The following is a 22410-nucleotide window of genomic DNA, read 5'->3' on the forward strand; positions in this document are numbered from 1 at the left end:
GGAGCCTTCAAGACTGAGATCGATAGATTTTTGTTAAGTAAGGGTATCGAGGGATAGGGAGAGTCTTATAAAAAAAAGGCAGTAACGCAACATATATATATATAAAAAAAATCGCAACACACGTAAATTAGAAGCAAATTAAGGGGAGGTGCACAGGTCCTGTGTGAATGCCCTGGGGTGGGGGCGAAGAGCGAGGGGCGAGGGCTCTCTCGGCTCATGTGTGCTGCGTCTGCATCTCCCCACCCCCAATCCTCTAGAGATGGAAAGTGAACAGTTCCGGTCTCCGTATTATAAAAAGGATATAGAGGCACTGGAGAAGGTGCAAAAAAGATTTACTAGGATGATACCAGAACTGAGAGGATATACCGATCAGGAAAGGCTGAACAGACTGTGGCTCTTTTGTCTAGAAAAGAGAAGACTGAGGGGAGACCTTAAGATAATGAAAGGGTTTGATAGGGTAGACGTAGAGAAGATGTTTCCACTTGTGGGGGAGTCCAAAACTAGGGGCCATAAATATAGGATAATCACTAATAAATCCAATAGGGAATTCAGGAGAAACTTCTTTACCCAGAGAGTGGTGAGAATGTGGAACTCACCACCATAAGGAGTAGTTGAGGCGAATAACAGAGATACATTTAAGGGAAAGCTAGAGGGAGAAAGGAATAGAAGGATATGCTGATAGGGTGAGATGAAGTAGGGAGGGAGGAGTCGCGTGTGCAGCATAAACACCAGCATAGACCAGATGGGCCGAATGGCCTGCTTTTGCACTGTAAATTCTATGTAAACAAAGACCTTGGAGCAAACTTTAATCCTCACCGCACAGGCGGAATGACAATTGGATGGACCCTATAGCGGGCGATCTGCTCTGCCAGATTACCACCCCTGTGGTGAGGACAAAAATTTACCCCCTGGCGTTTGACAAGAGGTGGGTGGGGAGGGGTGGGAGGGGAAACACCCTTAATTTTTTTTAATGTAATTAAATCCCTTCCGTCCATCTCACCTCAACGGGGCAAAGTTAATAGCTTGCATGTTATCGGTGAGGTGCCCACATTCCAACCCTGCCCCATTTTACTACGATCCCATCTCGTCAGATTATGTCTCGGCTGCTCTCTCCCGACTGCCCGCCCGTCTGCGTCTCATGCTCGTCTGCCACTGTGCTAATGTCAGAGAGAAACAGTGACCCCACCCTGAGCTCGGCCGGGGAGAGGTCGAGGGAGAGGGGTGAAGAGGATGGCGGGTGGATGAGGGAAGCTGAGATGAGACGAGGATGAGGAGGGTGAACGATGAAGGTGATGGGTCATTGCACCAAGTCCAAGAACTACTTGGTGCGCCCGCGCCTATACAATGCAGGGTGCCCCTACAGAGCAGGGATACTCAGACCTGATACGGAGGATGGCCATCTTTAACCCGTAAAACCACTGCTTTCAGCAATGTGTACATTGCTCTCCGATCCGGCTGATCTACACAAGAGGAGCCTGGCGAACCGTTTCTGATGGGAAAGACTTTCAAGGCTTACTGACCTTGCCCTTCCCTATCTCTGTAAGCTCCTCCGGCCCGACAACCCTCCGAGGTCTCTGCGTTCCTCCGACTCTGTTCTCTTGCACACCCCCCACTCCTTTTCCTCCACTACTGACGGCCGTGCCTTCAGCTGCCTAGGCCCTAAGCTCTGGAATTCCCTCCCTAACCCTCTCCACCTCTCTCTCCTCCTTTAAGACGCTCCTTAAAACTTACCTCTTTGACCAAGCTTTTGGTCACCTGGCCTAATATCTCCTTATGTGGCTCGGTGTCAAATTTCTTTTTGTCTGATGCCACTCCTGTGAAGCGCCTTGGAAACGTTATACCATGTTTAAAGGCGCTGTATAAATGCAAGTTGTAGTTGTCATTGTAAGATGGCCGGGACCATCGTCCCTCAGCGTTCGGCCGTGCGATTCGGAGACAGCCCGGCCTCTGCGACTGTCAAGTGCAGCGGCAGTGCTCAGTCCGAGGGCAGATCGGTAACGATGGCCACGGTCTGGAATCTGCAGCCCCCCCTATCTCCTCTCCTCACCACCCACCCCCCCACTAACTCTCGCCCACCCCCCTCCTCGGACCTGAACTCTGCTTCCCTGCAGTGTTACACTGTAACGCCATTAGCTCCCTGGGGATACAGTGATCTCCAAACAGACTGATGCAAGCACTGGGATTTACTCAATGTTTCCAGCCCAACCTCAGACGTCCGTCTCCCCCTCTCTCTATCCCCACCTCTCCCCATCTTTCTCTCTCTAACTACGCTCCCTCCCTCTCTTCCTCGAGAGAGAGATTTAATTTGCACGAGTATCGGAGCAGCTCAAATGTCCCTAAATACACCGATTAAAAAGAGAAAAAGAATTCTCTTGTTTTATTTTTGCTAGTTCTCGTTGTGCTGTGAATGGCGTTATTTAAAGCAGGGCTTGTGTCACCATCGAATAGGTAGTGTGCGCGCATGTGTACGTTGGTGTGCAAATGTTTACGCACATTTGTGTACGTGGTTTGTGCATCATGTGTTTGTGCACACTTACGTGTGTGCGTGTGCATTGGTGCACAAATATTTACGCACACGTGCGGTTTGTGTATGTGTTTGTGCACACTTACGCGTGTGTGCATTGGTGCACAAATCTTTATGCAGGTGTGCGGTTTGTGTAAGTGTGTCTGTGCACACTTACGCGCGTGTGCATGCGCGCGCTTCATCCTGCCATATATGCACAAGTATAAAAATAAATACAGAAATCTTGGCGTCCCATCACACGCCCCTTTGCCCGATGTTTCATCGTTTGCCTGAGCTGGACTGTGCAAAAAGCACAGCATGAAAATACACCCCGAATATCTCCCCCCACCCCACAGCTCAATATCTGCCCCCGAACACCACAGAAACCTCGTTAGATTTCCTGCAACAAAAGCATCCGTTTTACCCTAAAAGTCAGTGTTTAAATACAGAATGAGGGGTCTGCCTTTCATCACTGCCCCTCTCCTTTGACCATCAATTGCTGTCGATTACCCTTTGACCCCGGTATATCGGGGGCCGCCCTCCCACCCCCAATTCAGCAATGCCAGAGCTGGATGTGTGTGGTTGCAGCATGCCCTGATATCAGTTATATTCTGTGCTAATGGGAGCAGCTTCGAGGGGGTGGTGAGGTGGGGAGAGGGGGGAATCAGGACCCTCTCGATGCCTCGAGAGTCGAGCCGGGTATCGGCCTGAGCTCTGGATGGAAGGAAAGCAAAGGGAGAGCCTTGCGATCGAGAGGCAGAGGGATCCGTACAACTCCGGATAACCGGACATTAATCAGCCGTCATCAAGGGGAAATAAACCCCCCAAAATACATGTGCAACAATGCGGCTACTTCCCTCGACACAACACCGAAAGAAACCAGCCCGGGGGATGAATGCGTCTCGTAACTCTGAATATTGTTCGAACGTTTAGCGGGGTCAGAAGACTGTAACCTCAGCAATGGTGGGTCAGGACCAGGGGTTTGTGTGGGAGGGACATACACACACACACACACACGGGGGAAGGTACAGTAAGGGCTGTTAGTGTTGGGACTGCATTTGCTGATCTGCATTCTCTCATGAAGGTAAATAGGATTCCTTCTCTCTCTCACTCTCTCCCCCCCAGCGATTGTCACTCTGAACTATCTCCACTCGCTGACTCATGCATCATGCTCTCTCTCTCTCTCTCCCTCTCTCTTAACCCTTGTAAACAATCTTTTGCCAACAGCCCTTGAGGTGCGGACAGCCTCTGTTGCCCCGATACCAGAGCAGGCAAAAAGGGGCCAAAAAAAATAAATAAATACATTTTAAAAATCTTTCACTCCCAGACTGACTTCTGCCGATGGATTTTTTTTTCTTCTTCTGTGTTCTCACCGAAATTAACGGCGTTCCCTCGGAAAAGGGGGTTCGAGTGTTTTCGATGCCCGTGCGGCTGGAATGTCCCCTCCTCCCTCCCTCCCCCCCCACCCCCCCCCCCATGGAGGTCACTTGGCTCCCGAGGTGGCTGCGAGGGTCCCGGGCTGCGAGGAGGGCCTGGTGTAGGAGCGCAGGAGGACCCGGTGCCTAGTCAGTGCCTCCGACCTCTTCCGCTGATGGTGCACGAGGAACTCCTTGAGCCTGGTGGTGGTGAAGGTCAGCGTCTGCCTGCGGAGTTTCATCAGGTAGTTGTCCTGGAGCCAAGGGTTGGCGTGGCATTCCTTAACGGTCGGTCGCGTCCTGAATCGGCACAAGAGGAGCCTCCGTTAACTCCCAGCTACTCCCCTCTGTGTTCCACCACCCTCCCTCCCTCCCCCCTCACACTCTTCAATAAGAAGCGATTGTGTCCTCATCAGTATGAGGGCTGGAGGGGAGCAGGCCATTCAGCCCCTCGAGCCTGTTCCGCCATTCAATCAGATCATGGCCGATCTGTATCTTAACTCCATCTACCCTTCTTGATTCCATAACCCTTAATACCCTTAATGGGGTACGGTAGCATAGTGGTTGTGTTACTGGACCAATAATCCAGAGACCTGGACTAATATTCCAGAGTCATGAGTTCAAATCCTGCCATGGCAGCTGGGGAATTTAAATTCAATTAATTAAACAAAATGTGGAATAAAAAAAATCTAGTCTCAGTAATGGTGGCCATGAAACTACCGGATTGTCGTAAAAACACATCTGGTTCACTAATGTCCTTTAGGGAAGGAAACCGGCCGTCCTTACCCGGTCTGGCCTAAATATGACTCCAGACCCACAGCGATGTGGTTGACTCTTGATCACCCTCTGAAATGGCTGAGTAAGACACTCAGTTGTACAAGGCAGCAGCTCACCACCACCTTCTCAAGGGCAATTAGGGATGGGTGATAAATGCCAGCCTTGCCAGCGACGCCCACATCCCATGGATAAATTAAAAAAAATATCCTGACCCAACAAAAATCTATCACTTAGTTTTGAAATTTTCAATTGACCCCCAGCCCCAACAGCTTTTTGGGCGAGAGAGTTCCAGATTTCCACTCCCCTTTGTGTGAAGAAGTGCTTCCTGACATCACCCCTGAACGGCCTGGCTCTAATTTTAAGGTTCTGCCCCCTTGTTCTGGACTCCCCACACCAGAGGAAATAGTTTCTCTCTATCGACCCGATCAAATCCTTTAATCATCTTAAACACCTCGATTAGATCACCCCTTAATCTTCTATACTCGAGGGAATACAAGCCAAGTCTATGCAACCTGTCCTCGTAATTTAACCCTTTTAGCCCCGGTATCATTCTGGTGAATCTGAGCCGCACCCCCTCCAAGGCCAATATATCCTTCCTGAGGTGCGGTGCCCAGAACTGAACCCAGTCTCCAGATGGGGTCTGACCAGAGCTCTGTACAACTGGAACATCACTTCCTCCCCTTTGTATTCCAGCCCCCTCGAGATAAAGGCCAACATTCCATTAGCCTTTTCGATTATTTTTTGTACCTGTCCACTAGCTTTTAGTGGAGACATAAAACATACAACCCATCAAACGGTCCAAGGCCGGGTATAGTTTAACAATAAATCATTCTCTGGATGTGGGCGTTGCTGGCAAGGCCGGCATTTATTGCCCTCATCCCTAGTTGCCTTGAGGTAGCAGTTTGAAACAACTCAGTGGCTTGTATTCCCTCGAGTATAGAAGATTAAGGGGTGATCTAATTAAGGTGTTTAAGATGATTAAAGGATTTGATAGGGTCGATAGAGAGAAACTATTTCCTCTGGTGGGGGGAGTCCAGAACAAGGGGGCAGAACCTTAAAATTAGAGCCAGGCCGTTCAGGGGTGATGTCAGGAAGCACTTCTTCACACAAAGGGGAGTGGGAATCTGGAACTCTCTCCCCCAAAAAGCTGTTGGGGCTGGGGGTCAATTGAAAATTTCAAAACTGAGATTGACAGATTTTTTTTTTGGGTAAAGGTATTAAAGGTTACGGAACCAAGGAGGGTAAATAGGAGTTAAGATACAGATCAGCCATGATCTAATTGAAGTTCCCTCTACACTGTCCCATCAAACACTCCCAAGCACGAGAGGCTGAATGGCCTCCTTCTGTTCCTATGTTCCTATGAGTGGCTTGGTAGGTTACTTCAGAGGGCAGTTAAGAGATCAGCTAACTGAGCACAGCCCAGGAACTCTGTATCTAACCCGTGCTGTACCTGCCCTGGGAGTGTTTGATGGGACAGTGTAGAGGGAGCTTTACTCTGTATCTAACCCGTGCTGTACCTGCCCTGGGAGTGTTTGATGGGACAGTGTAGAGGGAGCTTTACTCTGTATCTAACCCGTGCTGTACCTGCCCTGGGAGTGTTTGATGGGACAGTGTAGAGGGAGCTTTACTCTGTATCTAACCCGTGCTGTACCTGCCCTGGGAATGTTTGATGGGACAGTGTAGAGGGAGCTTTACTCTGTATCTAACCCGTGCTGTACCTGCCCTGGGAGTGTTTGATGGGACAGTGTAGAGGGAGCTTTGCTCTGTATCTAACCTGTGCTGTACCTGCCCTGGGAGTGTTTGATGGGACAGTGTAGAGGGAGCTTTGCTCTGTATCTAACCTGTGCTGTACCTGCCCCGGGAGTGTTTGATGGGACAGTGTAGAGGGGGCTTTACTCTGTACTTCGGATATAATCTTCCCAGGTTCCTGTTCCCATTGGGAGGTCCCAGTGTCTGGGCATTGGGTCAGCACCCATGGAATTGAAGGGAGGAAACGAAGGGGGAGAAGGATGAAAAGCCCCTGTGACCTCTCCAGGCCTGGGTCGGGAGGCCCGGGGTAGTTACTCACGCTGGAAACATGCAGAGGACCCGTTTGAGAAAGAGTGCGGCGTTCTGCGATGCATTGGGGTAGCACTTTGTGAGGTCGAACTGCGCCAACTTAATCCTGTTCTCTGCCTCCGCTGGATCCAGTGCAGCAAAGGGTGATCGTCCACTCAACCTGAAACATACGGCAACACGGAATATAAATACACTCCTCGTGGTAACTCCACACGACCGAGATTCAGTGCCCTTCGGGTGCCTGCTCCCTGGAGCCGTTTTTGTTTCAATAAATACATTTTCCTTTAAGATCCGATTCTTTTCTTTCCCCCGCAAATCGTTCTCTGCTCCTGGAGGCGCTGCCTCACACGGGGTGTGTTCCCCACGGGTGCTGACAACCCTCTGGTACCTGATCCGAACAGCCAGGTCAGTGGGCTCTAGCAGGGTATCGGGCTGCAGGGGGAAAGGGTTGTTCCAGAGAAGCCCGAGCTTGCCCTTACCCCAGCCCCCCACCCCCTCACCTCCCCCAAAGCCTCTCCACCACCTACTCAGCGGGATGTCAGGGAACGAGTGCCTCTCCAAATACCGAGCGAGGAATGCACGTGTGTTATCGATTGTCCTACAGCTTCATCCAAGTCAGAGACGGGTCCCATTAATTGCAGCGACACCACACTCTGGACTCCCCTCTGGGAGCTATGACTTGGAGCTGCTTGAATTGAGATCCTGAATGTGTGTTGCTCTTTAACCCTGCTGTTTCCAAGCTGCTACTCCCTCAAATTTCTACTTTCTAAACGGTGAGAATCTCGGAACTGCGGAGGAGCAGAGAGATTTAGGGGTCCAAGTACAGGAATCACTAAAACCTCGTGGACAGGTACAAAAAAATAATTAAAACGGCGAATGGAATGTTGGCCTTTATCTCAAGGGGGCTGGAATACAAATGGGTGGAAGTGATGTTCCAGTTATACAGAGCTCTGCTCAGACCCCATCTGGAGACTGGGTTCAGTTCTGGGCACCGCAGCTCAGGAAGGATATATTGGCCTTGGAGAGGGTGCAGTGCAGATTCACCAGAACGATACCGGGGCTAAAAGGGTTAAATTATGAGGACAGGTTGCATAGACTAGGCTTGTATTCCCTCAAGAAACTATTTCCTCTGGTGGGCAAATCAAGAACAAGGGACATAATCTTAAAATCAGAGCTCGGCCATTCAGGGGTGATGTCAGGAAGCACTTCTTCACACAAAGGGCAGTGGAAATCTGGAACTCTCTCCCCCAAAAGGCTGTGGATGCTGGGGGTCAACTGGAGCTTTCAAGACTGAGACTGATCGATTTCTGTTGGGTGAGGGTATGGATGGAGATGGAGCAAAGGCGGGAATTCTGGTGAATCTGTGCTGCACCCCCTCCAAGGCCAATATATCCTTCCTGAGGTGCGGTGCCCAGAACTGAACCCAGTCTCCTGATGGGGTCTGACCCGAGCTTTGTATAACTGGAACATCACTTCCACCCATTTGTATTCCAGCCCCCTCGAGATAAAGGCCAACATTCCATTGGGCTTTTTGTACATGGCTACTAGCTTTGAATGATTGGTGCAATTGGACTCCCAAATCTCTCTGCTCCTCGACATTCCCTAGTTACTCATCATTTAGGAAATATTCTGATTTGTCTTTCATGAGTCCAAAGTGCCCACATTGAACTCCATTTGCCATAGTGTGTTGCCTCATTCACTATTACTGTTCCTCAGCGACAAAATGGAAATTGGCACCTTCCTGAGTCAATATCTCACTGTCTTGACCAACAGGGCCACTGTGTTGGGGGGGTGGGGGGGGAATAAAATTATAAATAAATTATTCACACTCCATGATGGCACCTGTCTGTACCACTCAGACAGTTCACCCAATGAGTGACAATTGGGGATTGTTATTGATTTCATATCTTCACTCGGAGAACAGTGCGAAGATTTGCAGTCTGACAGGCCCTGACGTGGACACTCCTTCCATGGCCGTAACCATCTTTATACTGGCCGATAGGGGGGGGTTAGTCCTATCTGGTGGGAGGGTTTTATGGGCTCCCACCACCCATACAAGGAGGGGGGGCCACCTACACCCACCCACCCACCAGACACATGTCTCCCAGTGGATGTCAACCCAGATTTCAGAGCCAGAGCTCTGGCCTCCCCTCACCCGGACTGTCTGGAGCTCCGGTCTCCCCTCGCCGGGACTGTCTGGAGCTCCGGTCTCCCCTCCCCAGGACTATCTGGAGCTCTGGCCTCCCCTCACCCGGACTGTCTGGAGCTCCAGTCTCCCCTCCCCGGGACCGTCTGGAGCTCCGGTCTCCCCTCCCCGGGGACTGTCTGGAGCTCCGGTCTCCCCTCCCCGGGACCGTCTGGAGCTCCGGTCTCCCCTCGCCGGGACTGTCTGGAGCTCCGGTCTCCACTCACCGGGACTGTCTGGAGCTCCGGTCTCCCCTCGCCGGGACTGTCTGGAGCTCCGGTCTCCCCTCCCCAGGACTATCTGGAGCTCCGGTCTCCCCTCTCCAGGACTGTCTGGAGCTCCGGTCTCCCCTCGCCGGGACTGTCTGGAGCTCCGGTCTCCCCTCGCCGGGACTGTCTGGAGCTCCGGTCTCCCCTCGCCGGGACTGTCTGGAGCTCCGGTCTCCCCTCGCCGGGACTGTCTGGAGCTCCGGTCTCCCCTCCCCAGGACTGTCTGGAGCTCCGGTCTCCCCTCCCCAGGACTGTCTGGAGCTCCGGTCTCCCCTCGCCGGGACTGTCTGGAGCTCCGGTCTCCGCTCCCCGGGACTGTCTGGAGCTCCGGTCTCCCCTCCCCGGGACTGTCTGGAGCTCCGGTCTCCCCTCCCCGGGACTGTCTGGAGCTCCGGTCTCCCCTCCCCGGAACTGTCTGGAGCTCCGGTCTCCCCTCCCCGGGACTGTCTGGAGCACCGGTCTCCCCTCCCCGGGACTGTCTGGAGCTCCGGTCTCCCCTCCCCGGGACTGTCTGGAGCTCCGGTCTCCCCTCCCCGGGACTGTCTGGAGCTCCGGTCTCCCCTCCCCGGGACTGTCTGGAGCTCCGGTCTCCCCTCCCCGGGACTGTCTGGAGCTCCGGTCTCCCCTTCCCGGGACTGTCTGGAGCTCCGGTCTCCCCTCCCCGGGACTGTCTGGAGCTCCGGTCTCCCCTCGCCGGGACTGTCTGGAGCTCCGGTCTCCCCTCGCCGGGACTGTCTGGATCTCCGGTCTCCCCTCCCCGGGACTGTCTGGAGCTCCGGTCTCCCCTCCCCAGGACTGTCTGGAGCTCCAGTCTCCCCTCGCCGGGACTGTCTGGAGCTCCGGTCTCCCCTCCCCGGGACTGTCTGGAGCTCCAGTCTCCCCTCGCCGGGACTGTCTATCGAACCCGACTCCTTCTGACTCCGAGGCAGGAATACTGCCACTGAGCCATTGGCTCACTCCTCACTTGTGGAGTGAAAGGCCATTTCCCCTCAGATGAGAATGAGACACGGGTCCTGTGTGCGTTTATTACCTTTTGAATAAAAACAAAGAGCGGCTGGTGACCCCAGTGGAAACCCCCAAACCACCCAGTCACAGGAAATGACAGCGCCCTCTCGCTCCCGCTACCCTCCCCCCTCTCCGTGTCACATGCACATGCAGGCTGGGGGGGGAGGGGAAGTGTACGTGATATTTACCCAAGTAAGTTCCCTGGGGTAAAGTTGGTGAAGAAGCAGTGATGGGTAAAATAAAGTTAGAACAGAACTGAGACAAAAGAAGGAGCAAGTCTTGCAAAAAAAAAACATCAGCAACAAGCAGTGGTGTTTCAAACTGTGCAGCACCCTCACTGCACCCCTTACACCCGGAACGGCATCTCCCCCTCATCGGTTACAATGCCACGGCACTTTGCCGTTTGCCGTCAAGTCACACTTACAGACACCAGAGAACACGACTACTCACATGATGTAAATAAGCACGCCCAGACCCCAGATATCGGCAGGCGGCCCGATGGGATCACCTTTCACCATTTCAGGAGCTTGGAGAGAGAGAGAGAGAGAAAAAGAGAGAGCGAGAGAGCGAGGGAGAGAGAGAGAGAGAGAGGGAGAGAGGGAGGGAGAGAGACGGACAGAGATAAAAAAACACGTCAGTTAGTGAGAGAGTCACTGAGATCATTCACAGAAACGATACTCCCGCAACACCACGGGAAGGGACGAGGGGGAGAGAGAGAGAGAGAGAATGAGAGAATGAGAGAAAGAGAGAGAGAATGAGAGAGAGAAAGAATGAGAGAGAGAGAATGAGAGAGGGGGAATGAGAGAGAGAATGAGAGAGAGGGGGAGAGAGAGAATGAGTGAGAGAGAGAGAGAGAATGAGAGAGAGAGAGGGAATGAGAGGTGAGAGAGAATGAGAGAGAGGGGGAGAGAGAGAATGAGAGAGAGAGAGAGAGAGAGAACGAGAAAGAGAGAGGGAATGAGAGGGAGAGAGAATGAGAGAGCGAGAATGAGAGAGCGAGAGAATGAGAGACAGACCGGGACAATTAGACAGAGAGGCTGATAGGGGGATTGAGACAAAAAGAATGAAAGTCAAAGAGAGGAAGAGAATGAGGGAGAGCGTGAGAGAGAGTGAGAGAACGCGAGAGAGGGAGAGGGAGAGTGAGACAACGGAGAAAGGAAACCATCAGATATTGCATGAGAGAGAAAAAAATCATGACAGGGTTGATAGAAAGAGAGATAGAGAGAAAGAGAGTGTCAGAGAGAGACAGACAGACTGAGAGAGAGACAGACAGACTGAGAGACAGAGAGGGACTGAGAGAGAGAGAAAGAGAGAGAGAGAGAGAGAGAGAGATACGGAGAGAGGGAACCAAAAGAGAATGTGAGAGAGAAAAGAGACACACATGCAATTGTTATGTTCAGTGAAAATTGACCTGATGATCTAAAGAGCTGCACTGGAGTTCTGTTCTGAATACACATGTATGTAATTATTTGGTTGCATGTAATTGTATACATACACGCTCGCATAACGATGTCGATATTTGTAATAGTTTACGGCATGTGATTAGAGTCAATGCTCATTTTACAGTCTTGTTTTCGTGATTGGTGGGCACTCTCTGGCTCCTCACACAAGTGACCATTCGTCATAATGCCAACCGAGATAGTGAGTGCTGCCAGGATGTGTGATCACAGGTACATCAGTGTCAATGCCTGACACACACACACACACACACACACAAATACACTCACACACACACACACACACTCAGACACACAAACACATACACACAAACATACTCACACACACAAATATACTCACACTCAGACACACACACACACACAAACATACACACACACACAAATATACTCACACTCAGTATATTTGTGTGTGTGTGTGTCTGAGTGTGAGTATATTTGTGTGTGTGTCTCACACTCAGACACACACACACACACAGACACACACACACACAAATATACTCACACTCAGACACACAAACACACACACACACAAATATACTCACTCATAGACACACAAACACACACAAATACACACACACACACAAATATACTCACACTCAGACACACAAACACACACACAAATACACTCACACTCACAGACACACAAATGCACACACACACAAACACACTCAAACACAAACATACACACAAATATACTCACACTCAGACACACAAACATACACACATGCGCACAAAAAACACTCACACAAACATACGCACATACACACACACGCACAAATACACACATACACAAACATACGAACATACACTCACAAATATACACACATTCACACACACACCGAGGCACAAACACTGGATTTTGATCACAGGAGCAGGAGCTGGCCATTCAGCGCCTCGACCCTGTTCTGCCTTTGAATCATATCATGACTGACCTGTACACCCCACTTTGCTTCATATTTCATAATACCCTCACCTAACAATAATACATACTGACAAATATAAACTACACTGTCCCAACAAACACTCCCAGGTCAGGTACAGCACGGGTTAGATACAGAGTAAAGCTCCCTCTATACTGTCCCATCAAACACTCCCAGGTCAGGTACAGCACGGGTTAGATACAGAGTAAAGCTCCCTCTACACTGTCCCATCAAACACTCCCAGGGCAGGTACAGCACGGGTTAGATACAGAGTAAAGCTCCCTCTACACTGTCCCATCAAACACTCCCAGGGGAGGTACAGCACGGGTTAGATACAGAGTAAAGCTCCCTCTACACTGTCCCATCAAACACTCCCAGGGCAGGTACAGCACGGGTTAGATACAGAGTAAAGCTCCCTCTACACTGTCCCATCAAACACTCCCAGGGAAGGTACAGCACAGGTTAGATACAGAGTAAAGCTCCCTCTACACTGTCCCATCAAACACTCCCAGGGAAGGTACAGCACGGGTTAGATACAGAGTAAAGCACCCTCTACACTGTCCCATCAAACACTCCCAGGGCAGGTACAGTGCACGTTAGATACAGAGTAAAGCTCCCTCTACACTGTCCCATCAAACACTCCCAGGTCAGGTACAGCACGGGTTAGATACAGAGTAAAGCTCCCTCTATACTGTCCCATCAAACACTCCCAGGTCAGGTACAGCACGGGTTAGATACAGAGTAAAGCTCCCTCTACACTGTCCCATCAAACATTCCCAGGGGAGGTACAGCACGGGTTAGATACAGAGTAAAGCTCCCTCTACACTGTCCCATCAAACACTCCCAGGGCAGGTACAGCACGGGTTAGATACAGAGTAAAGCTCCCTCTACACTGTCCCATCAAACACTCCCAGGGCAGGTACAGTGCACGTTAGATACAGAGTAAAGCTCCCTCTACACTGTCCCATTTATTGAAGCATGTAATAACCAATCAGTGTGACATGAGGAACTTGGTGAAGGGCTCTTTGAATCTCTGTCCCAGCTCTGCACGGTGCCAATCATTGAATCCTAAAACACTGCACCTGAACAACCCAAATCCACTGTGGCTCAGTGTGTAGCACTTTCGCCTCTGAGTCAGAAGTCTGTGGGTTCTAAGTCCCACTACAGAGACTTGAGCACAAAATCTAGAATTGGTCGCACTGTTGGAGGTGCTGTCCTTCGGATAAGGTGTTAAACCGAGGCCCTGTCTGCCCTTTCAAGTAGATGTAACAGATCTCATTGAAGAAGAGCAGGGGAGTTCTCCCCGGTGTCCTGGGCCAATATTTGTCCCTTAACCAACATCACTAAAACAGATTATCTGGTCATTATCACATTGTTTGTGGGATCTTGCTGTGCACAAATTGACTGCCCTGTTTCCCACATTACAACAGTGACTACGCTTCAACAAACGTACTTCATTGGCTGTAAAGCGCTTTGGGACGTCCTGCGGTTGTGAAAGGCGCTATATAAACGCAAGCTCTTTCTTTTCTCTCTCTGCGCTGATGTATCGCCATGTTGCTCCAGCCAGGTCAGGGCTGAGCCAGGTTCACACATGCAAAGAACGTACTGAATCATTGGGCGTGGAACTCCACCAGGGTGTTTGAGTGAGCCTGCAAGGGGTGGGGGGGGGGGGGGGGGGTTAGAAGAAGGAGACGCCAATTCCAAGCCGGACTCCAGACAGTCTGACAGGAGGACACACACACCCACACACACACACACACACACACACACCCACACACACACACACACCCACACCCACACACACACACACACACACACCCACACACACACACACACCCACACACACACCCACACACACACACACACACCCACACACACACACACACCCACCCACACACACACACACACCCACACAAGGCCTGTGGACACACATCCATCCCACTCTACTTATCTGACTCCAGTGAAAAGATTTCGAGTACTTTTATTGCCACAGTTGGGGCATCTTCACTTGCTTGCAATCTGCCAACCGTCTGCCACTTGCTGGCGCCTCACACTTTTATAATGGGGGTGGATATTGGTCTGTGGCAGACGGGCAAATTGGACCAATAGCCAATCCGCAGCCCGTTCTACACTGACTTCAGGCGGGGTTGTAAAAAGAACGTCCGATTCCCAATCGCCTTGTTTCGCTCTACTGCCCATGTCTGACTTCACCACCCCCCCACTCCTCCCTGCTCGCTCCGCAGGTCCTGCAATCCGGCATTCCCACTGGGAAGCGCAGCGCCCTCGGGGAATTCGCGGCCCGCAGCCCTCCTCCCGCTAATTCTGAGGGGTGGAGAGTCGTCAGGTTGCCTGGCCGAGATTTTCCACGCGGATGGCTTTCCCGCGCTGGGAATGTCGGGGGGAGCGCCCGCTACACAGCACGGGGTGGGGGTGGGGTCGGGGGCCGAGACCCTCTGACCGTGCCGATTAGCGCCCGCTCCGCGTCTGTCCCAGTCCCGCAGGGTCTGCCCCTCGGGGCCAAGGGTCTCCACTCACACATGTGCTCCAGAGTCCCGACGCGGTGGCCCAGGGGCTTGGGGGCGATGGCGTTGAAGAAGCGGGCGCTGCCGAAATCCACCAGCTTGACGATGTTGAGGTAGGTGACGATGATGTTGTCCGGCTTAATGTCCAGGTGTACAATACACCGGCTGTGAAGGTACTCGAGGCCTTGGAGGATCTGCAGGATGTAACCGACTACATCGTCCTCAGAATATCGAAACCTGGGGGAGAGGGAGGAGGAGGGACATAAGAACATAAGAAATAGGAGCAGGAGTAGGCCATACGGCCCCTCGAGCCTGCTCCGCCATTCAATAAGATCGAGGCTGATCTTTGACCTCAACTCCACTTTCCCACCCGATCCCCGTATCCCTTGATTCCCCTAGAGTCCAAAAATCTATCGATCTCAATGACTGAGCATCCACAGCCCTCTGGGGTGGAGAATTCCAAAGATTCACAACCCTCTGAGTGAAGAAATTCCTCCTCATCTCAGTGCTAAATGTCCGACCCCTCCTCCTGAGACCGTGCCCCCCAGTTCTAGACTCTCCAGCCAGGGAGAAACAACCTCTCAGCATCTAAGATGAGGAAGAGAGGAGGTGTCGGCTATGGTCAGGGGGTAGCACTCTCACCTCTGGATCAGAAAGTCATGCGTTCAAGTCCCCATTCCAGAGACTATAAGCCCATGATCGAGGTTGCCCACTAAAACAGGTGACCTGGTCATTTATCACATTGCTGTTTGTGGGATCTTGCTGTGCACAAATTAACAGCCCTGTTTCCTACATTATAACAGTGACTACATTTCATAAAAGTACTTCATTGGCTGTAAAGTGCTTTGGGACGACCTGAGGCTGTGAAAGGTGCTATACAAATGCAGGTTATTTCTTCTTTCTTTCTGACACTCCGAGTGCAGTACTGAGGGAGTGCTGCACTTTTGGAGGAGCCGTCTCTCGGATGAGAATCTTACAGCACAGGAGGAGGTCATTCGGCCCATTGTAACTGTGCCGGCTCTTTGAAAGAATTTTCCAATTAGTCCCATTCCCTGTGCTCTTTCCCCATAGCCCTGCAAATTTTTCTGTTTCAAGTATTTATCCAATTCCCTTTTGAAAGTTATTATTGAATCTGCTTCCACCGCCCTTTCAGGCAGCGCATTCCAGATCAGAACAACTCGCTGCGTAAAAAACATTCTCCTCATCTCCCCTCTGGTTCTTTTGCCGATCACCTTAAATCTGTGTCCTCTGGTTACCGACCCTCCTGCCACTGGAAACAGTTTCTCCTCATTTACTCTATCAAAACCCGTCATGATTTTGAACACCTCGATCAAATCTCCCATTAACCTTCTCTGCTCTAAGGAGAACAACGGGAGACCTGGCAATAACGGGGACCTGGCTCAAAAAAGGGCAGAATTGGGCACTAAATATTCCTGGATATAAGGTGTTCAGGAAAGAGAGGGAAGGAAAGAAAGGAGGTGGGGGGTGGCAGTATTGATTAAGGAGAATATTGCAGTGCTGGAGGGAGAGGATGTCCTGGAGGGGTCAAGGACAGAATCTATTTGGTTAGAGTTAAGAAACAATAGAGGTGCCATTACACTGCTGGGTGTATTCTATAGGCCACCAACTAGAGGGAAGGAGATAGAGGAGCAAATTTGCAGGGAAATTACAGAGAGATGCAAAAATTATGGAGTATTGATAATGGGGGACTTCAATTATCCTGATATAGACTGGGATAGTAACAGTGTAAAGGGCAGAGAGGGGGAAGAATTTCTGAAGTGTGTTCAGGAGAACTTCTTTGATCAGTATGTTTCCGGCCCAATGAGGAAGGAGGCATTGCTGGATCTGGTTCTGGGGAATGAGGTGGGTCAAGTGGAGCAAGTGTCAGTGGGGGAACATTTAGGGAACAGCGATCATAATATCATAAGGTTTAGATTAGCTATGGAAAAGGACAAGGACCAATCTAGAGTAAAAATACTTAATTGGAGGAGGGTCAATTCAGTGGTTTGAGAACAGATCTGGCCCGGGTAAATTGGAATCAAAGATTGGCAAGCAAAACTGTAATCAAACAATGGGCGGCCTTTTTAGGAGGAGATGGTTCGGGAACAGTCTAGGCACATTCCCACGAGGGAGAAAAGTAGGGCAACTAAAGCCAGAGCTCCCTGGACAACAAAAGAGATAGAGAGTAAGATGAAGCAGAAAAAAGGGGCGTATGACAGATGTCAGTTTGATAACACAAGTGAGAACCAGGCAGAATATAGAAAGTTCAGAGGGGAAGTGAAAAAGGAAATAAGAGGGGCAAAGAGAGAGTATGTGAATAGACTGGCGGCCAACATAAAAGGGAATCCAAAAGTCATCTACAGGCACGTAAACAGTAAACGGGTAGTAAGAGGAGGGTTGGGACCAAATAGGGACCAAAAAGGAGATCTACTCATGGAGGCAGAGGGGATGGCCGAGGTACTAAATGAGTACTTTGCATCTGTCTTTACCAAGGAAGAAGATGCTGCCAAAATCACAGTAAAAGTGGAGGTAGTTGAGTTACTGGATGGGCTAAAAATTGATAAAGAAGAGGTACTAGAAAGGCTGGCTGTACTTAAAGTGGATAAGTCACCTGGTCCGGATGGGATGCATCCTAGGTTGCTGAGGGAAGTAAAGGTGGAAATTGCGGAGGTACTGGCCATAATCTTCCAAACATCCTTAGATACTGGGGTGGTGCCAGAGGACTGGAGAATTGCAAATTGTTCAAAAAAAGGTGTAAGGATAAACCCAGCAACTACAGGCCAGTCAATTTAACCTCGGTGGTGGGGAAACTTTTAGAAACAATAATCCGGGACAAAGTCACTTGGACAATTGTCTTGATATATATTGACTTGGACATGGGTGTACAGGGCACAATTTCAAAATTTGCAGATGACACAAAACTTGGAAGTGCAGTAAATAGTGAGGAGGATAGTGATAGACTTCAAGGCGACATAGGCTGGTAGAATGGGCGGACACGTGGCAGATGAAATTTAACGCTGAAAAGTGTGAAGTGATATATTTTGGAAGGAAGAACAAGGCAATATAAACTAAAGGGCACAACTCTAAAAGGAACAGAGAGACCTGAAGGTTTATGTGCACAAATCTTTGAAGGTGGCAGGGCAGGTTGAGAAAGTGGTTAAAAAAACACGTGATCCTGGGCTTTATAAATAGAGGCATAGAGAACAAAAGTATGGAAGTTAATGATGAACCTTTATAAAACACTGGTTCGACCACAACTGGAGTATTGTGTCCAATTCTGGGCACCGCACTTTAGGAAGGATCTGAAGGCCTTAGAGAGGGTGCAGAAGAGATTTACTAGAATGTTTCCAGGGATGAGGGACTTCAGTTACATGGATAGACTGGAGAAGCTGGGATTGTTCTCCTTGGAACAGAGACGGTTGAGAGGAGATTTGACAGAGGTGTTCAAAATGATGAAGGGTCTCGACAGGGTAGATGGAGAGAAACTGTTCCCATTGGCGGAAGGGTCAGGAACCAGAGGACATAGATTTAAGATGATTGGCAAAAGAACCAAAGGTGACATGAGGAAAAACTTTTTTACACAGCGAGTGGTTAGGATCTGGAATGCACTGCCCGAGGGGGTGGTGGAGGCAGATTCAATCATGGCCTTCAAAAGGGAACTGGATAAGTACTTGAAAGGAAAAAAATTGCAGGGCGACGGGGATAGGGCGGGGGAGTGGGACTAGCTGGATTGCTCATGCACAGAGCCGGCACAGACTCGAGGGGCCGAATGGCCTTCCTTCCGTGCTGTAACCTTTCTATGATTCTATTAACTGGCTTGTCCAACAATCCCTGAATATCTAAAACTGACCACAACCCGAGGGATAGCTCTAAAGTTTTTAAACCAAATATCAGACTTCATCCAATCTGCCTGGGCTGGGCTGATTAATTTGTACTGTTGTAATACTTTTAATTAATCTGTGATGCTTGCCAATCAAATTGTGTGTTAACTGTTAATCAAACCCTGCTACCTGTCAATCAAGTTGTGTTACCTGTCAGTCAAACTCTGTTACAAAGAGCTGGCACGGGCTCGATGGGCCGAATGGCTCCCTTCTGTGCTGTAACTATTCCATGATTCTATGAAACCGTGTTACCTGTCAATCAAACCATGCTACCTGTCAATCAAACCATGCTACCTGCCAATCTAACAGTGATCCCTGTCAACAAAAACCACGCTACCTGTCAATTAAACTGTATAGGATCTCCTTTCCCAAACAGTTTTCAGAGATGAGCACCAGGTATCGAGGAGTGACGTAGGCTTCGTGGAGACCCATGACCTTCTCATGATGGAGGGCTTTGAGAACCTCATACTCCTGGAGCACAGTCTGCTTGTTTTCTCCTTCATAATGGACGATCTTGGCCATGAAGATTTTCCCAGTGGCATTTTCTTTACACTCTCGGACCACACCGAACCGGCCCCTGAAAAGCAAGCACAACAAATCAGCCTCCAGCACGCCCACTCTCTAGTAGAGAGAGACATCAGCGATGGCTGAGTGACAAGCTAACAGAAGACACCAACTGATAAATCACAAACCAACACCCCAAACACAGACAGACACAATTTTCAAATAGTCTAAACAGACAAGTCCATTTGTGACTGGCAAATGGGTCAGAAACCGGCCAACAGGTGCCACAGTGTGTCCTACCTCTAGTGGAGATTTACAAAGGACTTTCTGCTGGGTTGCTGAGGTTGCAGGCTCTGCACAGATACAGCCCAGGGGCACCTGTAGGGGATGTGGGTACAGGTGGACACCCGCAATGGCGGAAGTACCCGCTGGCCCCACGCAAATCCCGCCGACGCCACGAACCCCGGCGAGGTCAGCGCCGGAGCGGGTCTCCCGCTGATTCTCGGGATGGCCGCCTGGTCGCTTATCTCGTTGCTGTTTCCGGGAGCGTAAACCGGCTGCCGCAGAACAACAACCGTCGTCATACGGCCCCGATTTGTCTGGGCCAATGAAGCACATGCTTGTTTGCGGCAGGTGCCTATTTTAAGGACTCTGTTTAAAAAAAAGACTTGCATTTATATAGCGCCTTTCACAACCTCAGGACGTCCCAAGGCGCTTTACAGCCAATGAAGTACTTTTGAAGTGTAGTCACTGTTGTAATGTAGGAAACGTGGCAGGCGATTTGTGCACAGCAAGGTCCCACAAACAGCAATGTGATAATGACCCGATAATCTGTTTTTAGTGATCTTGGTTGAGGGATAAATAATGGCCCCAGGACACCGGGGAGAACTCCCCCCTGCTCTTCTTTGAAATAGTGGTCGTGTGATTTTTTATATCCACCTGAGAGGGCAGACGGGGCCTCGGTTTGACGTCTCATCCAAAAGACGGCCTCTTGTCCATCCCTGATTTTCATCGCTCCACCATTGGGCAGCCGTGCCTTCAGCTGCCCAGGTCCAAAGCTCTGGAATTCTCCTTCTAAACCTCTCCGCTTCTCTTTTCCCCTTTAAGACCCGGCTTAAAACTTATCTCTTTGACTAAGCTTTTGGTCACCTATCCTAATATCTCCTTATGTGGCTCGGTGTCAAATTTTTGTTTGATAATCGCTCCCGTGAAGAGTCTTGGGACGTTTTACAACGTTAAAGGCGCTATATAAATGCAAGTTGCGTTGTTGTTGTTGAGGTGACAGTGTCCCTTTAAGACGTCGCGGTTCCTGCTTTACCTGGCCTTTTCTTCCATGAAGGTGTAGGGTTTCTGCGGGACACCATGCCTCAGTCCCGAAGCAGAGCCATCGGCTGGTTTGGAGGTGGGGGAGAGCCTGGTGGGCGTTGCTGACGCTTCCGATCCCACGGGAGACACGCTCTTTGCCCGGGCAGCCGAGGGTGCGGGCGCTGGCGCTGCCACTGGCGGAGTTGGCGAGATGGCGGCTGCGATCGGGGAGGCTGCAGCGGGGGAGACCTTCCACGGGCTGGGGGAGACGGTCGTCGGCGGGCTGGGGGAGACTGTCGTTGGCGGGCTGGGGGAGACCTTCCGTGGGCTGGGGGAGAATGTCGTCGGTGGGCTGGGGGAGACTGTCGTCGGTGGACTGGGGGAGACCTTCCGTGGGCTGGGGGAGACTGTCGTCGGCGGGCTGGGGGAGACCTTCCGTGGGCTGGGGGAGACTGTCGTCGATGGGCCGGGGGAGACTGTCTTCCAGGGGCTGGGGGAGACCTTCAACGGTGTGGGGGAAACAGTCGTTGCTGGGGCGGGGGAGACCTTTAATGGGGCGGGGGAGACCTTTAATGGGGCGGGGGAGACCTTTAATGGGGTGGGAGAGACCTTTAATGGGGTGGGGGAGACTTTTAATGGGGTGGGAGGGACTGTCATCGCTGGGGTGGGGGGCCCCTCCAATGGGGTGGGGGAGACGGTCGTCATGGGGGAGATCGATAACGAGGGTCCTGGGATGGGGCCCGGCGTCAGCTTTGCAGAGTACACGGGCACCGGGGAGATGGTCCGGGTCACTGCTGGGTGTTGCTCTGTAAGTAATGAGACAAAGACCCATAATTAAACAGACGTCAACAAATAACTCCACTCACATAAAGATTAACCGAAGCTCCCCCCGAAGACTGAAAGAAGGAAAGAACGAAAGGAAGAAGGGAAGAAAGAAAGAATGAGGGAAAGAAAGAAGGACATGCATTTCTATAGCGCCTTTCAGGACGTCCCAAAACGTTTACGGCCAATGAAGTACTTTTTGAAGTGTAGCCACTGTTGTAATGTAGGAAACGCAGCAGCCAATTTGTGCACAGCAAGATCCCACAAACAGCAATATGATAATGACCGGGTAATCTATTATTTCAGTGATGGTTGAGCGATAAATATTGGCCAGGACACCTGGGAGAACCCTCCTTGGATATGGGGGTGGTGCCAGAGGACTGGAGAATTGCAACTGCTACACCCTTGTTCAAAAAAGAGTGTAAGGATAAACCCAGCAACTACAGGCCAGTCAGTTTAACCTCGGGGGTGGGGATTAATTAAGGAAAGTCAGCACGGATTTGTTAAAGCCAAATTGTGTTCAACCACCTTGACTGAGTTTTTTGATGAGGTAACAGAGGGTCGATGAGGGAAATGCAGTTGATGTGGTGTATATGGACTTTCGAAAGGCGTTTGATAAAGTGCCGCACGACAGGCTTGTCATCAAGATTGAAGTCCAAGGAATAAAAGGGGCAGTGGCAGCAATGGATACAGAATTGGCTAAGTGACAGGAAATAGAGAGTAGTGGTGAACGATTGTTTTTTGGACTGGAGGGAGGTGTACAGTGGTGTTCCCCAGGGGTCAGTGC

The 22410-nt window shown here is 50.7% G+C and overlaps 1 protein-coding gene across 6 annotated transcripts in view; it reads right to left on the reverse strand.

Moving 5' to 3' along the window:
• Positions 1-2085: 2085 nt before the first annotated feature.
• spega (striated muscle enriched protein kinase a) overlaps positions 2086-22410 on the reverse strand; it is a 347514-nt gene continuing 327189 nt past the window's right edge. For 4 of the 6 annotated variants that reach the window (XM_067986976.1, XM_067986975.1, XM_067986974.1 and 1 more), the window contains 6 exons: positions 20815-21607; positions 19330-19569; positions 15125-15348; positions 10663-10738; positions 6764-6913; positions 2086-4218 (listed from right to left, as the gene is read on the reverse strand). In XM_067986976.1, coding sequence (XP_067843077.1) covers positions 3987-4218; positions 6764-6913; positions 10663-10738; positions 15125-15348; positions 19330-19569; positions 20815-21607 — 1715 coding nt within the window. In that variant the 3' untranslated portion in view covers positions 2086-3986. The other 2 variants (XM_067986978.1, XM_067986977.1) reach the window with 2 other exon arrangements.

The sequence above is a fragment of the Heptranchias perlo genome, chromosome 7 (genome assembly GCF_035084215.1).
Source record: "Heptranchias perlo isolate sHepPer1 chromosome 7, sHepPer1.hap1, whole genome shotgun sequence".
NCBI lineage: Eukaryota > Metazoa > Chordata > Chondrichthyes > Hexanchiformes > Hexanchidae > Heptranchias > Heptranchias perlo.